The following is a 19,546-nucleotide window of genomic DNA, read 5'->3' as shown; positions in this document are numbered from 1 at the left end:
CCAACACAACTGAGATGGAAATGTCAAGCAGTCAAGTATAACAGCTCTCACCAACCATTTCTACAGACAGTCACCAGTTTCTCTGACAGAAGAGCGATTTTGTTCAGCCAAACACTAGGGGTAAGATGTAAACGTTTTGGACATTTAATTTTACTGGTGCATTTAACGTTATCATTAATTACTACAACTTCCATGTATGATGATAAGTTACAACGTTTTAATTTGCTTCATCGATCCTTCGTTGTTGAGGCTGGCATAGAGATTACAAATTCAATCCAGGAGGTGGCGTTGTTTCCATACATGTCCGCTACAGGTTGCCGCCGGAGATGATGGTTTAATGGTGATTTCGGGGGCCTAGATGTCCTTACTGAAAACATTTCTGGGTGATGCTGTTGGTCTGCCAGTTGACACTCGCGCTTTAAGACGAAAACGGACGTAACAAAGTATGCTTGCATGGATAAAAACGCGAGATTTAGCTTCCCGAGATCTGCGCTCCTGAACGTATTGTCACTTGGAATCATCTGCTGGTTATTGAATCAGGTAATGCAGTCCAGCAAGAACCACTGGCAAAATATCGGGTGACGATAAAAAAAAATAAATAAATAACAGATTACTCAATATGTGTCACTGAACATGGCAGGAATGCAATAACTGTTGTATCGGTGCGATCGTGCTGAGGTTACAATTGAGTGACTAAAATGGACTGTACAGTCATCGAAAAACTTCCATTTTTGTGACTAAAGCTTGACGTCAGTTAATTCATGTACCATTCGTAGGATACATGCTGACAGCTGATATTGAGTACGGTGTGTCTGCCTTCTTCCATCATTTCAACTGAGCAGGGAAAGAACTAGTTTTCTGTTGCTTATTTGCTGTAGCCGTCCGATGGCCATGCATCTATTATCAGTCCATGGTACTGTACAGTATCAAGCAGCCGCTCACCTCTAGTGATGTCAGCGTGGAGAGCAGAGAACGCATGCGTGGTTGAGGAACATTAGTGGATCCTGTTTGTCTTCAGCCCAACGCATCCAACGCGGACCATTTTAGCGTTAGCGGAAAACTATCGCCGAATTCAAATCGCTGGATGATCCTCGCTTGATCACACCAGTTCTCGCCGACAAAACGGCTGGAGAACGACCAAACAGAAAATTGCGCAAAGAGAGAATAATTGCGCGGTGGAGACAGCAGTAAACCGCCACAGCTTGTGTTCTGTTCCCCTTTCTTTTTTACTACTAAATTTCCTCGGGTGTGAAGATGAGGTTGACCAACAGCAGACGGTGCTCAACTGTGGATGGGGATGGGAAGGAGCTGGCTCCCCCGTTTAGAAACCCCTTTGTGCATGACTTGCGATTCACCCCGCTACAGAAAGTCAAGGTAAGCACACAACTCCTTTAGATTAACATAATGCGCGCAAAGACCTAGCTATCGACATTTCCCCGTTACAAATGTGTTACCACTTCGCTAACTAGCTAGTCAGCCTTGAAGCTGCGTATGGACAGTATAATTCTGAAGTGAGTTCTCTAAAAACAGCCAGCTTTCTTATAATGGATTGAATCAAAGCTAAACAGTCATTCGTAACATTCTTTGTCATCGTATGTTATATAGGCTTGCTAGTTAATTTGCGAATTAGTTGGCTGGCACAGCTACTGTGTTGCACAGCTTCATAGATAACGGGAATCGCAGCCACTACCTAGCTAGGAACATGGTCGCTTGGGCCTTCGGTGCTTAATATCCAAGCTAGCCAGCCAGCTACGTGCGCTAAACGCCATGTGGATTAGACAAGATGTGCATACAAACAGTATGCTTGGTGTAAAGTAGCACAATTTCGATGTCAAAATGGCCATAGCTGTGTCTCGCCACAGAAACGCATCAAGGCAGATCGCTTGCCCTAAACGGGACGCTCGGTAATGCTGTTGTGAGGGCAACGTGTGTTACAGGAGACTTGTATGATGCGTGTGTCGATGTGCCTTCCTTCCGCGGATATCTGGAGATTAGGAAGGACGGTGAGGGAAACGGCTTTACAACTTTACAGTTTCCTTGCTGTTTCGTTGCATAATATCCCTATAGCAGTGACCACCTGTATACCCGCTGATCCGTCATTTTAGCTGAAGAAGTAACTACCACAGTTGTTGACACTCGCCACCCTGTTGATACACAAAGCTAGGAGGAAAAGTGTACACTAATATGTTGCTTTAGAGGAGTGCTGCATTTACACGTGAGCGTCCATTACAAAATGGATGTAGGGTGTCGAGTACAGATTTACGAGATTACCCCTTCCACGCCCCCCGGTGTTACCGTGTATCTTATGGACGTATTGTTCTGTTTTTAGTTTAAAGAAGGAGTACGGAAAACATATGAATGTTTTCAACATTGAGTTTGGTGATTCACGCTTGAAAACGTTTAATTCGAGAGTCTTACTTTCATACACTACATTTTTTGTACGACTGTACATTAAGAAGCCATTCTCGTATAACGTATCGATATGCATTTGTCAGTCGAATTTGGGAAGTCAGTGGTGATTGGCTCGCGATTAGTGATGCGTTTCCTCTTATGTCTGCTTTGTAAATGACAATTTTTGAAAAAAAAATTGGTCTAGATTTGCTTAAATCTGTAGAGTCCCATGTTTTACATCGAGTGTACAGTAAACAGTATACAGTAAATCTATCTCTTGTGGCAACATTGTCAAATGACCTGTGATATTTCCATTGAGAAATGTCTTCAAGGCCAAGTTGTTATAGTTGACAATTTGACACACTGATGTTAGCCTCAATATGGTATTCATTGTGGTTGGTGTGTTATATACGCACACGTGTGTGTGTGTTTGTGTGTGTGTGTGTGTGTCTGTTTGTCTGTCTGTGTATGTCTATTTTTGCATTTGCTAAAGCAAACCAATTCAGTGAAGTGTTGTGTTCTTTTAAAAGTTTTAGAGACAAAAATATTTTCATAATCATTTTGATCTATTTGCATACTTTTGTAAAACTTGATTTTGTAGGTTACCTGTGAAATAGAATTGGACACTTTCTGAAACCTTTTGAACTACTTAAGTGTTGCCGTATTTGTGATCTGTGCTCTGGCTTCTGTAAATAAATCACGACACCATTTAAACTCGATATCAGATGCTGAGCTATAGGTTCTTCCTAATGCATGCAAGACCCCTGTGGGACAGAACAATAAATGTTCCAGGCAGATTTTTTGTAGACACTATACTCAGTTTTGATAGCTATCCTTTTACATGCTTAAACACAGCCCCTCTTTGGAATGTTGAAGATCATGAAAAAAATCAGTGTGCTGCTTCAGCTGAGAGAATGTATTTATTTGCTGTTACCACAACCTATACTTAGAATCCTGAAATTCCTCACTCGTTTCCTAGTGCTATATTGTGAAGACAACAAACAGCCATCCATTATTTTCAGTTTTACAGATAATGGGTTTGGATATTTCAGATTTTGTAGGTTTTGAATTTCATCAGATAGTGTGTTTAAAATGCCCCTCTTTTAGGATGTTACTTGTTTGACACCATTGTTCCACTCTTAATGACTGATGGCTTTTTTTCAGGGCCAAACAGCAGTAACCTGTTGACCTATATCTGTCCTCATTTCCATATCTGTAAGCAAGGAGTGACCTCTTTGACTGACCAGTCATGGCTGATATGCCCTGTAAGTGCTTCCTGCTGTTGGCCTGCAGTCTCTGCTCTTCAGATGCAGATATGAGATCCACTCCTCGCTATTTACAATTCAAATCAGTTACACGCGGTCGTTCACAGTCCTTTGACTTGTGAAGTAACGGCAGGATCCTTTGATACCCTTTCCATTGTATCAGTTCATTAAATTTCAGTTTGATGCTTGTTGCATGCCTCCTCAGCCCTGGCAGTGTTGAGGATAACTTGCATATTGCATTGTTTAATTGCATTGTTGATGCCCTTATGCTGAAGGAATTGCCATAGCTTAGCTTACCTTTTTACACATTGCTCATTAGTACAGCAGGACATTTTTCTCGAGTTGTTGAAGTATTCTCACACAAGGGTACCGTGTCAGTGCTGCATCCAAGATTAGAAACCACGACCTGGTTACAGGTCATGTTCCCTTACCGTTTTGCTGAAATGGTGCCTTTGCATCACTGCAGGATAAAAAAAGAGATTCAGTTAATTGTTCCTTTTTCAAAACCTGAAAAATACCTTTAAATCAGCTCTGCGGGTGTGGCTTTCAAGGCATGCATATTTTAAGATGTCAACCTCCACATTTCTGGTGGAATGTATGGGTGGTATTCATTAGTTTACATGTCAGACATTGCCATTTTAAGAAGATGAACAGGAAGTCATTTGCATTTTAAATGCAATTAGTTGCCCTGCTATCAATACAAGGCCGCCGGGATTGGTTACAGCAGGCTCCTCCTCCACTATGAAGGTGTCTAACAATCTATCAGCGTCTGTAAACACTGGTTTTAACAGACTGCCACTTCCCCAGGAACCAATTGGTTCCTCTTAGCACAGCACAATGGTGTGTATATCTATGTGCTCCATGACCAGCTGTACACGGATGCTTCCTCTTCACAAAAAGCTTTTCTAGCCATACTATTCACTGACTTACAGTAGGCAGACATCCTGCTTTGTCTGTTTCTGCAAAGAGCTTCACAGAAAGCCTGAGTGGTAAAGCATGATGCCACTGTTTTGCTGTAAATGTGTAATTGAAATCAGTCACTAGGTAATAAAAAAAAAAAGAGAACCCCAGTTTTAGTATACTCAATTTTAATTGTGTTGGATGCCAACATAGCACACTTGCCAAGGAATGATCTTACTATGGTTGTAAACCAAAAATATTTGTATTTATGAATGACAGACTGATGCTTTAATATTGCTGATTTTTAGTACTGGTCACAGTTCTACTTGGTTGTGTATGAATTCTGACATTCCTCTATACAAAAGGAAGCAGTGTGGTGCAGTGGTAAGAAGGAGGGCTCGTAACTTGGCAGTTGCCGTTTTTGATTCCCAGGTGGGGCTACGCTGTTGTGCCATTGGTCAAGGTACCTAACGTGAGTTGCCTTAGTGTATCTAGCTGTGTAATGGATGAACTGTAAAATATGTTACTCATTCCTGATAAGAGCATCTGCTCAGCACCTGTAATGGAGGTGTCTGTATGCTCTTGGTAAGATGATGTAATGCAATATAGGCACACTAGGGTAGCTTGCACCCTAGTGTGCAAGCTACCCTGAATGACTTTTTAAAATGACTTTTAAAGTACATTTATATGAACATAAAATGGTTCCTGCTTGGTGTGTTTATTTCCCCTCTGGATTTTTCACTCAAGAAAAAAAAAATAATGCTTTAGGGAGATATGTCAGTTTTTACTGTTAAGTAACACTGACAATTTAGACAGAACATCAGCCAAATGCGTTATCAACCGAATGAGGACAATCATTTCAGTTTCTGGTGGTGCATTAGAACCACCTTCTTAGCATGGTTACAGGTTTATGGTACACATTAGTAGGGCGGCCCCCTGAAAGTCGATGAGTTGAATCATCTGTTGGAGCCCCGTCAGTCAACTGAGATTCTTCAAGTCAAGCAGTGTTTTTTTCAGTCATTGTGCATTAAACAGGATAAAACAGATAGAAGCTTACAAAAATGCACAGGGACAACATTTCAATGAGGAATCATAAATATATTTTTATATACTAGCAAGGCTAGCTGGCATGCTTGCTAAATAAAAAAAATCCATGTGACAACATGCACTGGTGGTTAAGTGACGAGAGAAGCTGAAACCTGTGGTGGAGTGGTTGGTAAACTAGGCTAGCTATAACCATGTCTCAGAAGAAGTCTAAAGTATAGCGGCATTTCGAACATTTTCGACAACCCTAACAAAGTTAAATGCAAACTCTGTATGCAAGAATTTTCTCATCATTCAACAACATTGAACATAGCAAACCGGGTAAACGGGTAAGTTGCATAGCTCGGGGGCCATTCTGCAATTATCTGGGCAGATTTTCTATACATATAATGCAGGCAATAAGTCCATTTACAAGGCTAATTTAACCATTTCGCACTTAACTAATCCTTTATGCTATGCAGCGTACGCGGTAGGTTACATGGTTCCGTTTATGTTTTCATTAGCGTTATTAAGCTTCTCATAGTTTTCAGTTAGCATTTGCTATATTTTTAATGTTAAATCGCTGTTTCCTCAAAGCTAAAATTAGCTAGAATTTTTCCAGTCTAGTTTTCTAATCACCCTGGTTTTAGCATACATGCTAAACGGCTAATCACACTGGTGTGACCGTATGCGCGAGAGGATTAAATGTTCAAAAATATGTTCCCATGACTCTGTTGCATTTGACTATGTTAATGTGGTCGAAATCATCACTGAAACTCATGCCAGTGGATTTTCTGATTGCCAGATAGGCTGTATGAAAAAAAAGGAACGAATAGTCGAATCTTCGCATTAAACAGACAAATCCGATTCGACTGACAAAATTCTGAGTCGTGAGCCCTACACATTAGAGGGTACAGTACATCAAATTAGCCTGTACACTTTTACCCACTCTTACCCAGTTAACTCTGTCATCAACTACTGTCTGAAATACCCATTAAAACCGTCAGTGTTCAGGACTCAGTAACCTAATCAGGGTGTCCTACTGGATTTTTTACTTGGGTTAAGAAACAAACAAATAAGCCAAAAATCTCTTGTGTCTGTGGGTGTTGTTTACCTCAGTAATTTGTTTGTGCCAATTTTCTCTTCATTTGTAAATTTGATCCAACGTCCAACGTAGATGGGAGGAGGCATATTGGTGGAGCAGATTTGGTCCACTATCTCAGGCAGCAGAGTGCTCAGTCAGAGTGAAATATGTGTGGTAAGTGTCCAATAAGGACGAAGGTGAGTGGAGCTATAAGTGTTACCCAGACAAGATGTGTGAATTAGAAGAATGAGTAGCCCCATGTAGTTAGTCAGAGACTAACTGAATAGAATTTGGATATGAATATAAATATAGTACCTGTTTGAGGTTTCAGTGTCAGTTTTAATCCACTGATTGGTAGTTAAGATGGGAAGTACTGGTTATCAGGAGAACCCCAGCCCCCCAAAGGAAATGAGTCTTAGTGATGTCTTCTGTTTCCTCCATCTCCCTCTCATCTGCCTTCTCTTTATCCTGTTTCCTCTATGTTCACCTCCTCCTCATCCTCATCTCCCCTCTACACACCTTCCTTCATCTCTTCTTACCCACATTTGCACGGAAAGGCTCTTGTGGTTTTTCCGCCAGCACATTGTATGCCGTGTCACATGTCACTAACCTACATCTTTCACTATGGAAAACCGAGCCGCTGTTAGAACAAGAAAGGGGCTTTGCAAAGGCTGATGGGTAAGCAAAATGGAGATTGGTGCACATGAATATGGAAGTACCTTATGTCACACCTCCCTGGCCTCTTTGGTAGGGGGAAAAGTGCTTTTGCTTGCAGCCTGCAGTGCGACACTGAAGAAGAAAATACATTTTGATATGCTGATCAGCATTTACTGTATGGAGTATTGAGCAAAGTAAAAGAAAAAAGAACTCCCAGATTCCCAAAGTGACCTTTTGGCTCCTCTGCCAAAATCAAAGTTGGGCAAGATGCCCGTTACACAGTAGATGATAGAACTAGCTGTCGCCTAGTAGATCTTGGAACTATATGTCCTTCACAGGTAGTTTCTTGGTATTACATGTCAGCTAGTGTTGTGTTCCCTGCACTCTTGCTAAGAACTCCAGTGACCTGGAGTAGTTCTCCTCTCAATCTAATTTTTGTAAAACTCACAAGACTTTATCCCAAATACTCTACAGTTTCTAGCGTATCATTTTCTTCCTAGAGAAAGATTCTCCAATGTCATAGAATGCAAACTGATCTCTCAGCACCCATTCAAGGACAGACAATGAGGTCTACTAGTTGGGAGACACAATACACATGTAATAATTCAGCCAATTCCACATGCAAAGTCATTGCTGAGATTAAACTGTTTTGCTGCATCCCCAGATCAAAGTGCACGTGAGTGGAATGAAATGCCAAAACCTGTTATTGTGCAATTAAAGAGTAGTGTGAAATGGAGAGAATGATGTGAAATTATTGTAGGAAGTGTGTTGAGAGAACATATGAAAGGGTATTTTGTGGAGAACCTTCTAAGCTCGGTGATATATCCTGAATTATTTCACTCTTGTAGTATAAAACGGTTGTAGGCACCTGTCATCTTGCTTGCATGCAATGCCAGAATCTGCGCTGTAACAATTTAATGAAACAGCTGTTCCTATCATTGCTGTTCCTCCACATAATGTTGATTCACAAGTTGACATGTATCAATACTTACAAATCCAGGCCTGCTATATTTGTCTGTATATTGATGCTGATCTTCTGAAAGGCTTGCTTTTAGCATTAAGAGCAGACTTAAGAAATCAATGGGACAGGAGAAATGCACAGTGACTTACAATCGGAAGTACGGGGGATCATTTGAGTTGCATGGACAAGTGAGAGATCAGCTAGGCTAAATCATAATCAGATTACACCAAATCATAAGTGCAAAGTGATAAAACAAGCAACTGTTGGCCTATACAAGAAACGGTTTTATGCTGGTTTTAATGAGTTTGTTAGAAAGATAACAGTATAAGCATTTACTCCTAATTTTTGAAACTTAAACTTTGAAGCAATATTGCCTCAACCCATAACAGGCTAAAATGAGACCCCTTAGTGCAACATTTAGAGTACCTCTTGCATCTGTGTCATCCATGTATATCACAGTGGACACTGATTTTGATGTCAGTGTAGCTGATAATATCCCTGGAGTGTTACTTCACAACACTGCCCTGCCAGCTTTGGCTGGCTGTTCACATATTTCTGCAGCTAATTATGGCTTTACTGGTGAAATTAATTAGTTTGTACACCTAAAGAGCAAAGATATAACTTGCTACTCCGAAGTTGAAAACAAATGGTTTACTGGGCTTAAAGATGGTTGGGAAATGAAGTGAGGTGGTATTAACCAGATTCATCTTTGCTTATACCTGTACCAGCCTGTCTGTTTCTTTGCTATATTTGTCCTTCAGGACAGGGCTTTGGTGTTGAAGCAATAATAAGTCATGAAATTCATTGAATGGATTGCCTCAACGGCGGTGTGTAGGCAGTAGTGTTTTTACTTATGAGCATAGGCAGGCAATGGCACTCTCTCCAGGTGTTTGACTACAGCAGGTAAAATAGTGTGAAACCTTCGCACAGCTACCATTCGCCATTCACAACTGTATTTCAAAGCAAAGTTTCCTGTCCGAACTGAATATGAAGAATGAATATGACCGCTGTACTTGATGTGGTCTTGGCAGAGCATCGCCTCAGCAGGGAGTCCATCATATGTAAACGTCTTGCACTCTGAGGGGGAACTGAAAGTCAACACTGATTTGCAGCCAAGCAGCTAAATGTACAGTGAATTTAAACACGATTAGAAAGCAAAGGATTCAGTTGAAACGGAAGCCGTGCAGTGTGTCGGGATCTGATAAGCTTTCTTCTCGGCTCTGTGTTTACTTGTGAAGTGTTTTGTTCATCCTCAGCCTACTGCTACTGGGTTATTTGTTAAGTCCTTAGTTGTACCGAGCGCTACTCTTCGATGCAGCCTTTGACCAAGTCATTTTCTGAGCTCGACTTCTTCTTGTGTGAGTGCATTCCTCCATTCTGCAGTATCTTGCTGCTGTCTTGTTTCATTGCCTGAGAAATTAAACAAGTCACAGCATGCAAGTAAATCCCAGTAAAACTAACCTGATTGATGGACTGATAATGCCTAAATAGACTGGTGGAATACAGTGTACTAACTGCCTAATAACAATCAAATTTTCAGTGCTGTGTCAGCACTACTTTTTTATTGTTGCATTTTTTTGAGCATAATGGCAGTCTCTTTTTAACTATCTCACTTCTTCTGGTTTCTACTTTTCTGTGTGTTGACAGTTATTGGAAGGTAACACTATCAGAGCCCGGAGGGAAACAGACGTCAAATCGGGCAGCGGAATGAAATGTTCTCCTCGCATTGGAAACAGAGGGAAAGGACAAATCTCCCTGAAACTGTCAGACTCAGAACTTATTTCTGTTATCTTTATTTTACAATTAAATTCTTTATTAATTATAAATATGAATTAAGTAACATGTCGGAATAGCTAAGGACCTGCAGATTCGCTAACAGCAAAAGGCTTATGGGAACTAGCAACAGTGACATAAGGATATTTATCTAATTTTTGGCGTAAAGGGGCTTCAGTTTCACTGACCTAGCATCTCTGTGGCTGTAGCAGAGTGGTGCAGAATAGCATGTGACCACTCGCTTAATCTGTACTTCAGAACTCCGTTTGTGGCCACATGGCTAAACTGTGCATCCTCAGACTCAAATTAAAAGTTCAGGAGAGGATTTCATCAATTATTCGAACAAACAGGCTGTAGCCGTGCATTGTACCCTAAAATGTTAGGGACTTCTGTGCACTCTGTGTGTTTCCAAAGGCCTTTCATCGATTTTTGTTTTTCGCAAGCGAAATTCCATCGCGCAGCCTAAGGACAAATCGGTGATTTCCAGCCTTTGTTTCCAGAGAGCCTGCCCTGCCAGTGCGGATTTGGACGGCGCAGGAGATGGGAGTAATGGAGCAGAAGGCCGGGGTGTGGCAGGCCGGATGCCCTGCCCCTCTCCGCACGCCTCATGGCCCCCCTGGCCCCCCTGGCCCCGACCTCCCATGTATCATCTGCGGCTCCGCCGTGCTAAAGTGCGGGTCATCAGAAAGTCATTTGAGTGCCCCGCTGTGAGAAATGGCAGTGCAGTGGGAGAGGACATGCTGCTCTTTCTGACGACTGAAATATTTTCTGCCGTGCAAAAGCTGTGGTTTGCCAACGAATTTAATGAGTGGAAAACGGGGGCAGTAACGAGCCCACCATGAAGTTGCACTCCAGAAAAAGAAAAAAAAAAATATTGGTATATTAAGATGTTAGGGAACCACATTATGCTATGTTATGTGGGGTATTTTTCATCTTGTGCCAATCAATTAATCAATAAATCAACCAATCAGTGTTTGTTTGCTGAAAATATATTCAGCCTTAATAATATGAAAAAGAAAGAATAAACTTAGTCAATGTAAGCAAACTATACCAAGATCAAGAAGCCATGATACTGTAAGAATAAAATGCATCACATGTCACCTTCTTCAATTCCTATTGGTTCCCTTTCCCTTCTGGGTATTGCTATTCATGTTTCAAAACAGGCCTTTGAAATCCCTGTTGTAAACAGGTGGCTTAATTGGTTTGGTTTACCCGGAGAGGAATGAAGTTTATTATTTGCATAGCTGGGAGGGGATGGAGGTTCTGGCAGGTTTGGTCGGTATGTGTCGACATCTAGGCCTGTCAAGGTTCTGTCTCACCTCGGTGCAGTCAGTGGTGAAGCGGATTTCCCTTCTCTTGAGATGGATTTGAACGGAAAGTACAGTGAAGGAGCCCAGGGGGAATCCCTGTGACAGCGTGTGTGACGCATTCGTCATCCCCTCTGGCGCTCGCACAGATTGATTAAGCCCCTGTTAGGAGTCGGGCTGTCTGTGAATAGTAAATTATTGAACATAAAACCGCTTCTGCTGCACCCTGCATTACATCAGCTCTGGCCGCAGCTTCCAACCACAGCACTCGACAGACTCGAGGGAAGCTGAGGATGACGCGCTATTGGATTCCTATAATCTCCTCTTAGCCCGAGTGCTGTAGCAGTTTTTATTAGAGGTGCATGTCACAAAAACCGAAGCAACTGCTTGTCTTGGTGTCCGGAAACATGCTGGATACTTGGATAGCATATGTTGGTTACTGCCTTTGCCAGAGTGAATAAATATTTTGCGAGTTGGGCTGTAATACCTTGCATTCATGTGGGCGCCCAGTTAACTGAGCCAAAGTGGCCATGCACAATTATGCATAAGCAATCGAGGGGAAACGGTGTAAACGAGCCAGTGGTAAATGTCAGGGATCTTTGTTAGGCACGCATGTGCTTGTTTTTCACTGGCCTGTTTTCGAAGCATTTCACAGTCCAGCAGTTTGCTTTATTATGCCTAGTTCTTGAGTTAACTACTCCTGCTGTTTTGATTTGTAACTGCTAAGGCTCTGACTTCTGAGAAGGATAGCTCAGTTAAGTGGTTTCATTGAAGTACGGTTCTAGTCATGCCCTTATCAGTGCTGTGCTTTAATTCAAACCAGTGATTCAGCCTGGGTTTCACTGCAATGCAGATTTGTGATTCTCAGTGAGAGTTCAGGGCTACATTACACTGCATACTGCATTTCTCTTCGTTAATTATACTCGTCACTTCTGCATTCATGAATGATGCTACCCATCAAGACTAGGGTCTGAGGGCCCAATGGCAGGTTTTGCTAGTTAACATACGGGCAGATAACATGTCTGAAAGATTCTCCACATCCATGGTTCTCCTAGTGCTTATGTAACAACAGGTCAGGCAAAATTTGTCGGTACGTGTCAATGTTTTAGAATGTTTTGATGATGAACCTGACTGACTGAGACTTGGTGGATTTCGAGGCCTTTCACAATTGTCCAGGTCTGTTGTAAACAATTTTATAACCTCTTGTATACCACGCATGCCTGAACTGAAAACAAAGCTTAACTTTTAAAGCCATGAAGTAAGTGCAGCCAGCAGCTAGTGTTCTCATGACTCAGCACATTTTCGCGTGACTGACCTTGAAAAAACGACAGAATACTGTCGTCTTTTGCACACGTATCCTGACTCCTGCAGCGTGTCAGTGTGCATTTTTTGGTGAATTTAACTTGTAAATTTGCTAAGATATACTACAGCGGAACCAAGGAAAGTGAAATTGTGGCATCCATATCACATTGTAGCCCACGGGCAGTATCTGTTGCTGTTCCCTGAATGGGGAGAGTCAGAATCTGTTTGCTCGCTCTCCCTCCCTCTCCCTCCCTCCCCTTCCCCTCTCTCTACTTCTCTTTCACTTCTGTTTTGCTCACTCTGTCTGTGCAGAGAGGCTATTTACATACAAAACAAAGAGCTGGTTTTGCTGAGCCAGTTTTGTGCTGTTTCCTCTAGAAGCTTGGCATAGCCTAAATGTTTAGGGAGAGTTATGTGACCTCTCTTAATAAATATTCCAACCCCATCCCTAGAGTGAATAAGTAAAACAAAATAACAAAGTGTGAAAATAACAAAAAATCTTAGAAATGCCAGAAATGGGGGGAAAACGCATACAGGGTGATTTTACTGACGTTCTACTTACCTGACATGGTTTGCATTCATTTTATCTAGAGTTTGTTTTAGTATTGTTCTCTGTGTTGGCATACTCCTCTTCAGAAAGCCCTTCTAAAGCAAATGATGAAATGATGATTATGACATATCAATAGGAGTTATTTCGGGCAAAACAACCCTGCTATTAACAATATACTAGTATATAGTATACAGCATGTGATATTCTTCAGTGATATTTGTGATACTTTCCCTTGTCTGAAAGGCACTCAAAGTTCACTGTAACGTTTTTTTTTCATGTTTTGAATCTTTGGTTATGAATATTTCAGGATATCTATAATGTATTGTGTTTAACGCTAGATGTGGAACTGGTTAATACTGGATGAAATATAATGCATTCAGATTTAGAGATGCTCTGGGGTTCCAGTGATTCCCAGGGGAGACCACAGAATTCTCTACAGATTTTGAAAGGGGGGTTTGGGGTATAAATGTGCATGTAGATAAGGGTAGTCACTCATACTTGCTCTCAGCTAGTTTTAAAAATTTTAACGACGGACGCTCTAATATGCTTCGGTTTGGAACACTGCTCCATTGTTGAACGGTCAGGCTTAATGGGGCTCAGATAGGAGACCACACAGCTGGTGGGGCAGGAACTTCTCCTTAGTGAGTAGTAGCAGGGGGGACTAGGGCAGGGTAATGAGCAGTTTGCTGTTGCAGGTTGACTTCATTCCTCCCACAAGCCTGACAGCTGGGTTTGGTTGCAGGGCACCGGGCTGTATAGAGGGCGTGTCCCCAGTGCTGGACGACTTCACTCAGAGCCTTTTCACACGTGGCATTGTGGCCTTAAGTAGACTGTCACCCTCTGATCTGTCTCTTAGAATGAGATTGGGTTTTGTTTGTTTTCCAGTAGGTTAAATCCTATCCTCTTGCTATCCTAGAGATAAATGGCATAGCTCCTGTTTTTAACAACAGATTCCAATATGAAAGTACACAACTTAAAATTGTTTATTGTCATTGCGACAAGATCTCGCAAAGGGTATGGTGGTTATTTTGTTGGAAAAACTAGGACCATCAAAAATGCAGGATTATCAGATACAGCTCTGCTTTGTATATACTCTGTTCCATACGACTGTACCAGCACAGTTCAGCTAGATAACATCGCGCCCCCATGCAGCCAGGGCCAAATAACAGGAACTGTCATTTAAAAAATCATGCCATTCAAAATGCCCTTATTACTACTTACTAATTGTTCACTAGCATAAAAATCCAGTGTATTACACGTCCAGCAAGATTTTTCAGACACTTAAGTTGTAACGCGTTTTAACAGTATTGGGGAAATGAGATAAGAAAGCAGTGCTACAGGAGTGAATTTTTGTTTGGTGGATTTATTGGAGGGTCACAAAGGCAACATCTACCTACAAGAACCTCCTGGCCAGCGTGTTTGCTATAGAGAGATATTACAGAGCCTTCTCTGGCACAGACTGAGCAGTTGACTGCCTCTGATTCGCTCTGGTTTCACATTAGGCCAGAGTGTCCACTTCCTACAACCGAGAGCAAACGGATGAGCATTCAAATGCAGTGGGTGTGCGTGAAAGGGCTCGAATTACCACTCACCACCACCACCCACTCGCTGGTCAGCCCCACCCCCCCCCCCCCACCCTTTCAGACACGATTGACGTCAAGCGTTCTCATGGTTCTTTGCATCCGTGGATAACGCCATTTGACATTTGCAAAACAACAGGGTGTTTACATTCCGTTAGCGAAGAGTTAAAAAGGGCATGTCGGTGATTGCCTCAGTCATGCGTGCCAAGTTCGGTCATGTGTCTGTGTTTGAAACTGGATCTCATAAGCATTGATATCCTGACATCTTGCTAGGGTCATGTTTAAAAAATTAAACCGCAACACATTTACATTTACATTTACTCATTTGGCAGACACTTTTATCCAAAGCAATTTGTGTTGTGAGTACAACACAAGCAAAAAGCCATGTGAGGAGACAACAATATTATAAGCGCTGCATGACCGGGTTTCAATAGCTGGCCAGGTAAGGTACAAGTTAGATGGTAGAGATACGAGTGCTTGAAACCATTAGAATAGAATTTTTTTAAAACAGGAAAAAGAAGTTTAAGACATAAGAAATTGCTGTAAGTGGTAGTGTTTCAGGTGATCGGGTGAGCGTGGAAGAGCTGGTTGTCTCCAGATCATTATATTGGCCTGCTCTACACATCCTTATGGGCAAACATCGGTACTGTGTTTGGATGAAATCCGGTTATTAAACAGACACAGAGGAATGCATGTTGATTCATCACTGCCTTGTATTTAATCCCTTCCCCTGTCGCTGTTAGCTTAATCCAGTTATTCCTAGAGCGTCGCGTCTGTGTCCAGTCACCGCCGCACATTCACATGAGATCTGAAGGATTTGTCATGTCCGCCACAGGGCAGTGCGTTACATTGCATTGCATTACTGGCGTTTAGCAGAAGCTCGTATCCAGAGCAACTTACATCGGTTATAGTTTTTTTTTTACAAAGGTACCCATACATACTGATAGATATTTACTAAGGCAATTGTGGGTTAAGTACTTTGCCCAAGGGTACAGCAGCAGTGCCCCAGCGGGGAATCAAACCGGCAACCTTTCGATTACGAGTCCTGCGTCCTAACCACTATACTGCATTGTGGCCCCTGCAGACAGACTCGCGCAGTGCAGGCCGCGGAGCTCCGGGCAGGAGTGTGTCGTACACGCCGGAACATTTCGCCACAGCACAGACCGTCAGGCCGAATCCAGCCCCCCTTTCCAGTGTGAGCATCCGCGAGCAGGTGGGCGGGCGTGAGAGCGGTGTCAGCGCCCAGGAATTCCGATCCCCGCTAGCACAGCCACCGGCAGGCCCCCGACCAGGTGTCTGCGGTTTCTGACATTCCCGTCCCCCTCTTCTCCCAGACTCTGGAGGCTTCGCGTATCAGCATCCAGTAGATACAGAGCGCATTCCTAAAAAAAGAGGTCACCTCTGTGCCAGGAGCGGGCCGAAACTCCTCGTAATGCAAACGCGCCCCTGTCTACACTTACTGCCCTTGCCTGATATGTGTTAGAGATCACTTCTGTAGGCTTCTCGAAGGGAAAAAATAAGCCTAACTTGACTTTTGATGAATTAGTTGTGATATGGATCTATTCCGTGAGTCAGGAAAAAAAAAAATAGCTTAGTTGTCACCCATCCGTCATGATTTGGCTGTGCCAAGGGTTGTAATGAACAGGCTTGGTATGTGCGGGGTATAAATCATTTAGCTGACTCTAGATCAGCCAGTCAGCCAGCCTGCTCTATCACGAGCTGAGGAAAAGCACGCTGGGTAAAAAAAGGGTGATGGTTCACTGTTGGTTTGCTGCTACTTCACTGCTATTTTTGTCTGTGTGCGAGGTGGAGCACCTGTGTAAGGAACGCTACGGCTTTGCTGTTCACACGCGACATGCACAAGAATAGGCCTCAAGTGCTGTTATGCGGCAGTGCTCATGCCAAGTCACAGGACCAAGCAGTGACAGAGTGGCCTTGGTGTCACAGTGCAGGTAGTCGTATTGCAGCATAGTATTTAGGGAATTGGGCTCTTAACTTCAAGGCTGCATTTTGAAATCCCAAATGAAACACTGCCATTGCAGGTTTTAGTAGCCAGATGTTAGCATATTTTATCCATTCAGGTAAAACATGTGGGGCTATGTAAGTCACCCTGGCTTGGGAAGTAAGTTGTTATCCATACTCTGATCAGTGACATGATTTGTAATTGTACAGCTGTGCTACTGCTTCTCAGATTGAACAGCTAGAAGTATGCATCCAAATATTTACCAATTATAATCACAGAATAATGACCATGCTGTAAAATTACAGAGTCTCATAAAATGACTGTAATACAAGAGGATGTATATGATAAAAAACGTAGGGAAAAAACTTCATTCACAGCAAAAGGTAATGCAACAAATGGTATTGCATCTGTAGAGTAGTGGGCACGTGGGTGAATGCAAGCTGTGTAACATAAAATAGCTGGCTTACAGTATGCATGCTGTGAAATGTTTGTAGCTTTTCGAGAACTGCTGTTTAATGGTATTTCTTGAAGAGTCTACCCGTCTCCAGTATAAGAGAGATAGAGAAGCTGTATACCGTAAACTGTAACAACAGATACACATTGTTAAACATCTGTCACTCATAATAAAGTAAATGCACGAAGTTTGCAAGCTTAAGAGTGCTCAGGGTGCTGAGTTACAGACTCAAGTCTTTTATTGTCCCTACATCTAGCTATATTGTACCAAATGCAGACATTCAGTAGTTTAAGTATACTAGCAAAATTTGTTTTAAATTGGAGGACTGGGGTTCAGTATCCTTCTTTGTAGCTGCTGTGTTGTAATTTCTGCCCAAATACTGAACGCTTTCTCAATTTTCAGCTGAAACCCCTTCTTGTCTGTCCTAGTTTTATAGCACAAATGTTGCTGGCATGCTTCAGTGATGTCTTCAGTTTTTCTGCTTGATTTACACTGCTTTTCGATGTTGATGGCGCTAACTCGTACAAGCATTTTTCAGTTTTATTTTGTTGGATCAAAATCACGTCCTTACTGCACATTGTTGTTGCACATTGTTTTTCTGTAGTGGTATTATATGATGTGTGATGCGTTTTGGAGTCACAGATCGTTAGGCCTGGCAGTGTTGTTTTTGTCTAACAGCACATGGTCTCATGAAAACGGGGGCAAATAAAGACGTGATGAGTCTCAAGGCGTTAGAGAAACCGAAAGGAAGATTGTGCTGTACATGTCTTCCTTCGCCTCTATTTCTGTCTCCCTCACCCTCTCTCTCTCCCTCTCTGTCTACCTCTCCTTCTCTCTCTTTCTGTCTACCTCTCCCTCTGTCTCTCCCTCCCTCTCCCTGCCTCTCTATCTCTCTCTCTCTCTCTCTCTCTCTCTCTCTCTCCTTCCCTCCTTCTCTCCCTCTGTTTTGCTTGTCCATCTCTTTGCCAGTGGAGTGGCAGTCAGGTGGTCTGGTCCCAAGAGAAGCCCCTCCCCCCTCCACCCCAGCCAGCTCCTGGAAGGTTTAATCTTCCTGTCAGCGCCACTGAAGGTGCAGACAGCTGGGCCAAATAAATAAATAAACAGGAACACTGGCTTCGGAGGATCCGTTGCCAGTCCGCTGAATGGACTCATCACGGAGTGAGCTTGGAAGGGAAAAAAATGTTCCCATCTGAATACTTAGTGCATAAATGTCTTGTGTTTTACCTAGTGAAGTTGGAATTATTCAAAGGGGTCTCTTATATGAAGTAGACCAAATCAGTCCAGTGTCAGTCTCTAAAGGGAAGCAGCCAAGTAATTGTATTTCTAGGATTTAAAGAGTACTTTGAAACTGGTAGCTGTTCAGCTGTATTTAAACAGGCTTGCATGTCTGTTTGTTCCCTGCATATGAGGCGTCATGCTAACATATACATCTGCTAAGTGACTGTCAATTTTTCACACTCATTCACTTGATCCTCCCCCATTATTAATAGACTCGGTGGTTCAAAAAGGGCATGTTTCCTTCCTGTTGCCCTTTGTGACATATCTTTCTGTTTAATTAACCAGCAAATTAGTCAGCCTGTGCTGTGGTCTGCAGCCATGGAGTGCACAGAAGATTTAACTGCTGCTCCTTCCCAATACCCCTATCTCAGAGCACTGGAAGTGTATCCAGTGGGATCGATATTCACTCTATGCCTGTGACCGCTCAAGCCTCAAAGCCACATAACCTGTGTCTGTCAGAGGCCTGTCCCACGGAAATGTATGATATAAGGTCTGGGTCTGACAGCTGTTTTCCATGAAAAATAAATCACACTTCCAGGGAAGAGTTGCAGCGCTGCAGTCTTTCAGGAAACGTCTGTGTGCATTAGAATCTCCTTCTTTCACTCTCTTTTGTTTTTATGAATTAGCATTAGATTAATCCCAAAAGCCTGTTTTCTGTTTTCAGAATTAAATAACATTGCATTAATAATGCATAACTACGATCAGACATGTGGAAATCTGTTTGTGGTAGTCCTTTGCTTGACTGTATTTTTGTATTTTTTTTTTTTTTTTTATGTTTTGGCTCATAACAGTCGGAGCATAAACTGATAATGTAAAATTAGACTTGGAAACCATATATAGACACACAGATGAAAACTTTATTCGTTTAACATGAAAAATATACCTTCTTGACGTGTTATTCTTTATCTCAGTCAGGCAGTGGGTGTGCCTTTTTTAATTTTTTACATCTGTATTGTCAGAACAATTGGCACTGATTGCCTTGTTCATTATTTTCAGCGTGGTCGTTCACAGCGGCAGACGAAACCACCCCTTCGATCTCATGATCGCGTGCACTAAAC

The 19,546-nt window shown here is 42.3% G+C and overlaps 1 protein-coding gene across 1 annotated transcript in view; it reads left to right on the top strand.

The window, feature by feature from the left end:
• Nucleotides 1–999: 999 nt before the first annotated feature.
• Nucleotides 1,000–19,546, top strand: part of lpcat1 (lysophosphatidylcholine acyltransferase 1) — a 39,011-nt gene continuing 20,464 nt past the window's right edge. Inside the window, exon 1 of the mRNA XM_036515598.1 lies at nucleotides 1,000–1,374. Coding sequence (XP_036371491.1) covers nucleotides 1,255–1,374 — 120 coding nt within the window. The 5' untranslated portion in view covers nucleotides 1,000–1,254. The remainder of the gene's footprint in view (nucleotides 1,375–19,546) is intronic.

This window comes from Megalops cyprinoides, chromosome 21, assembly GCF_013368585.1.
Source record: "Megalops cyprinoides isolate fMegCyp1 chromosome 21, fMegCyp1.pri, whole genome shotgun sequence".
NCBI lineage: Eukaryota > Metazoa > Chordata > Actinopteri > Elopiformes > Megalopidae > Megalops > Megalops cyprinoides.
Note: the sequence above shows the minus strand (reverse complement) of the source record. Positions and strands in the feature narration are given on the sequence as shown.